At 42.4% G+C, this 4172-nt stretch overlaps 1 protein-coding gene across 1 annotated transcript in view; it reads left to right on the top strand.

Annotated features, from left to right (window-relative positions):
* The window catches only part of LOC115224074 (G-patch domain and KOW motifs-containing protein), a 20519-nt gene extending 16675 nt beyond the window's left edge, over window positions 1–3844 (top strand). Inside the window, exon 11 of the mRNA XM_029794875.2 lies at window positions 1955–3844. Coding sequence (XP_029650735.1) covers window positions 1955–2089 — 135 coding nt within the window. The 3' untranslated portion in view covers window positions 2090–3844. The remainder of the gene's footprint in view (window positions 1–1954) is intronic.
* Window positions 3845–4172: the final 328 nt, after the last annotated feature.

Here is a 4172-nt window from a genome sequence, read left to right as displayed (position 1 = left end):
CGCTCGAATGGTGCTTTTTATGTACCACCATTATTTTATATTCAGTTTGTTTATTTTCTTTTTTCCTTTTTAACCCTTTATCATTTAAACCAGCCACACCTGCCCCTTATATTCTCCCTGTTATATGTTCAAACAGACCACATCTGGCCTCTCGCACTTACCCTACAATGTAATTCTGAAAATAAACAATCACATCATCAAAATCCCAAAGCTATGAGATAATGCATCATCATCATCGTTTAACGTCCGCTTTCCATGCTATCATGGGTTGGACGATTTGACTGAGGTCTGGCGAACCAGATGGCTGCACCAGGCTCCAATCTTGATCTGGCAGAGTTTCTACAGCTGGATGCCCTTCCTAATGCCAACCACTCCGAGAATGTAGCAGGTACTTTTACGTGGCACTGGCAATGGCTACGAAAACAATCGTGTTTTTTTTATGTGTCACCTGCCCACCGGCACAAATGCCAGTAAGGTGACGCTGGTGATGATCACACTCATTCAAAACAATGTAAACAAATAAGCATTGCATTTGGCAGATTAATTTGAACGCTAAAGGGTTAAATTTATCAACCTTTATGATACCAATCTGCCTGAGACCACCCCTGGTTCTGTGATAGAAACTTCTTGTTTTACAGTGGAATTTCTTTTCTCTTGCAAGTTGTTGCTTATAACTTTGTGTAACTAGTGGCTTTGTGGTTAGGGTATTCAGGTTAATAATTTTCATGGTCGTATATGTTCCAAGCACCAGCTTTACTCTTTTACTTGTTTCAGTCATTTGACTGCGGCCATGCTGGAGCACCGCCTTTAGTCGAGCAAATCGACCCCGGGACTTATTCTTTGTAAGCCCAGTACTTATTCTATCGGTTTCTTTTGCCGAACCGCTAAGTGACGGGGACATAAACACACCAGCATCGGTTGTCAAGCAATGCTAGGGGGACAAATACAGACACACAAACACACACACATACATATATATATATATATATATATATATCCACACACACATATATACGACAGGCTTCTTTCAGTTTCTGTCTACCAAATCCACTCACAAGGCATTGGTTGGCCCGGGGCTATAGCAGAAGACACTTGCCCAAGATGCCACGCAGTGGGCCTGAACCCGGAACCATGTGGTTGGTTAGCAAGCTACTTACCACACAGCCTATTTTACAAAGTTATTTTACTAAATGTTTCATTATTTGTCAAATTAACTGAAACAGTTTGTTGGTGTTAGGAAGGGCATTCAGCTGTAGAAACCAAGCTAAAACGGGCAGTAGAGCCTGGTTCGACTCCTGACCATAACAGCTCCTGTAAAATCGTCCATCCCATGCCAGCATGGAAAACGGATGTTGAATTATGATGATGTTGATGATGATGATGATGAAAGTGTATTTCAGCAGAAATATGGCAACAAAGGGATTAATTGTGTGAAGACCCAGTCTGAAATTTTAAACTCTCTTCACTCATGAATTTAACCATTGCCAGCCCCGCCTGACACGTAAAAAGCACCATCCGATTGTGGGCGTTGCCAGCCTCGTCTGGCCTCTGTGCCGGTGGCATGTAAAAAGCACCATCTGATTGTGGGCGTTGCCAGCCTCGTCTGGCCTCCGTGCCAGTGGCATGTAAAAAGCACCATCCGATTGTGGGCGTTTATCAGCCTCCACTGGCACCTGTGCCGGTGGCACGTAAAAAGCACCCACTACACTCACGGTGTGGTTGGTGTTAGGAAGGGCATCTAGCTGTAGAAACATTGCCAGATCAGACTGGAGCCTGGTGCAGCCTTCTGGCTTCCCAGATCCCAGTTGAACCGTCCAACCCATGCTATCATGGAAAGAGGACGCTAAATGATGATGATGATGAGAGGAGGGAGAAGAAGAAAAACAATTTATAAAAAAAACAGAAAACAAGAAAACCTTGAGTTGTAATATTTTTGTTGTTTGTTTCTCTGTAGGTTGGTGAAGTGTTGAAGAAAGACAAATCCAAATGTGAGGCCACGCTCCAGCTGGTCGGGGAACAAGACACCATAATCAAGATGGACTATGATAGCATCAGCGAATATGTTGGCAATGTCTCTGAACACTATTAAATGTCTACAAGTGTTTTGTTGGCATCAGAAAAAGGAAGAATGGAGAAAGATTAGCTCCCTCGACACACAGACTGCACATGGGGAAGACAGTATGCTACATGTTCTACATGTGGTGGTTTGTTGCTGTGGTAGACATCTCTAGGAGCAGCTGATTGAACTGACAACACCACATAGCGACAGCCTGCTACATCTTCCATACTTATCTTTATCCTCTCTCTCTCTCTCTCTCTCTCCTTCTCAGCATTTCTCTATGTCTATCTTCTTTCAAGTGTCTTTGGGATCCTTGTTCTACCTAGACATCGGCTAGTTAGGCCTATCAACCATGTACTGTCATACAGGTCTCTGATTCTACATAGGTATCGATTAGTTAGGCCTGTCTCCCAATCATAGTGGGTTTTTGAAATTTCTATTTAGTGATCTGAGCAGTCACTGTACCATGTATCATATTTTATTACAATAATGGAGTGGATTACCCAAGTAGAAAGACGATCAGTGTATAAGTAGAAGTCATTCGTTCATTGATAGGAAATTCAGATTTGAGATTTGGAGGAATGGAATTAGTTATAGCAATATTACTGTTGTGAATTAGGGCAGCAATGTGGCAGGATTGTTAACACACCTGGCAAAGTGCTTAGCAAATTTTTGTCCATCTTTACATTCTGAGTTCAAATTCTGCCATGGTCGACTTTGCCTTTCATCCTTTTGGGGTCGATAAAATAAGCAAAGCAGCAGTTATGCACTGGGGTTGATGTAGTCAACTCCTTTCTCCCCAGAATTTGCTGGCCTTGTGCCAAAATTTGAAATCAATATTACTGCTGTGGGTTGACTTTCTTTATAGTTTACTCAAACGGAAAGTTATAGAGAGTCTCTTTTGGCCTCTAGTACTGTATTTTCCGGTCTATAGAACGCATCGGTATTTAAGCCACAGGGCCAAATTTTGGGGGGAAATTTTGGTTTTATCCACACATAAGGCACACCGATGTGGGGTGGGTTAGTATATATATCAACTAAAGGTGGCGAGCTGGCAGAAACGTTAGCGCGCCGGGCGAAATGTTTAGCGGTATTTCGTTGGATAGTCTGTCGTTATGTTCTGAGTTCAAATTCCGCCAAGGTCGACTTTGCCTTTCATCCTTTCGGGGTCGATAAATAAAGTACCAGTTTTGCAACTGGGGTCATTGTGATTCCTTTATCCTTGTTTGTCCCCTCTATGTTTAGCCCCTTGTGGGCAGTAAAGAAATATATATCAACTAACCCCCACACCCACCTTGATATTGCTGGTCATTCAGTTTGTACATAATTATCTTTATTACATTTAGTCATCCATCTGGTCATCCACAATTAGTGGTTGGATCAGTCAACCTACAACACCGCATCATTCAACTGGTCAGTTTGAACAGGATTCTCTGCAGTTTGATCGATCAATCGACACTGCTTACATTATCGAACTGGTCATCTGCAACAAAGTCCTCTGTAGCTGGACTGCTCGAGCCACGCCACATTACCTCATTGGTTACTCATTACAGCATTCAGTGTGACTGGTCACAACTAGAGCAAGTACCATTTTAATGGTGATTTCATTTTACATAGTATAACCGGTTATTCATTGTACATAACCTGCTGGTCATTCGTTGTGTACAGATTCTGCTGGTCATCCAATCTATTCTACAGATTATACCTGCCACTCTTTCTATTGTACAGATATGCATGTTGTTGTTGTTGTCGTTTAGCTAAGTGTCAATCTGATCAGACATACATATACTCTTTTACTTGTTTCAGTCATTTGACTGCAGCCATGCTGGTGCACCGCCTTTAGTCGAGCAAATCGACCCCGGGACTTATTCTTATGTAAGCCCAGTACTTATTCTATCGGTCACTTTTGCCGAACCGCCAAGTGACGGGGACGTAAACACGCCAGCATCGGTTGTCAAGTGATGTTGGGGGTGACAAACACAGACACACAAACACATATATATATATACATATATATATATACATATAAATATATACGACAGGCTTCTTTCAGTTTCCGTCTACCAAATCCACTCACAAGGCTTTGGTCAGCCCGAGGCTATAGTAGAAGACA

Source organism: Octopus sinensis, linkage group LG24 (assembly GCF_006345805.1).
Source record: "Octopus sinensis linkage group LG24, ASM634580v1, whole genome shotgun sequence".
Taxonomy (NCBI): domain Eukaryota; kingdom Metazoa; phylum Mollusca; class Cephalopoda; order Octopoda; family Octopodidae; genus Octopus; species Octopus sinensis.
Note: the sequence above shows the minus strand (reverse complement) of the source record. Positions and strands in the feature narration are given on the sequence as shown.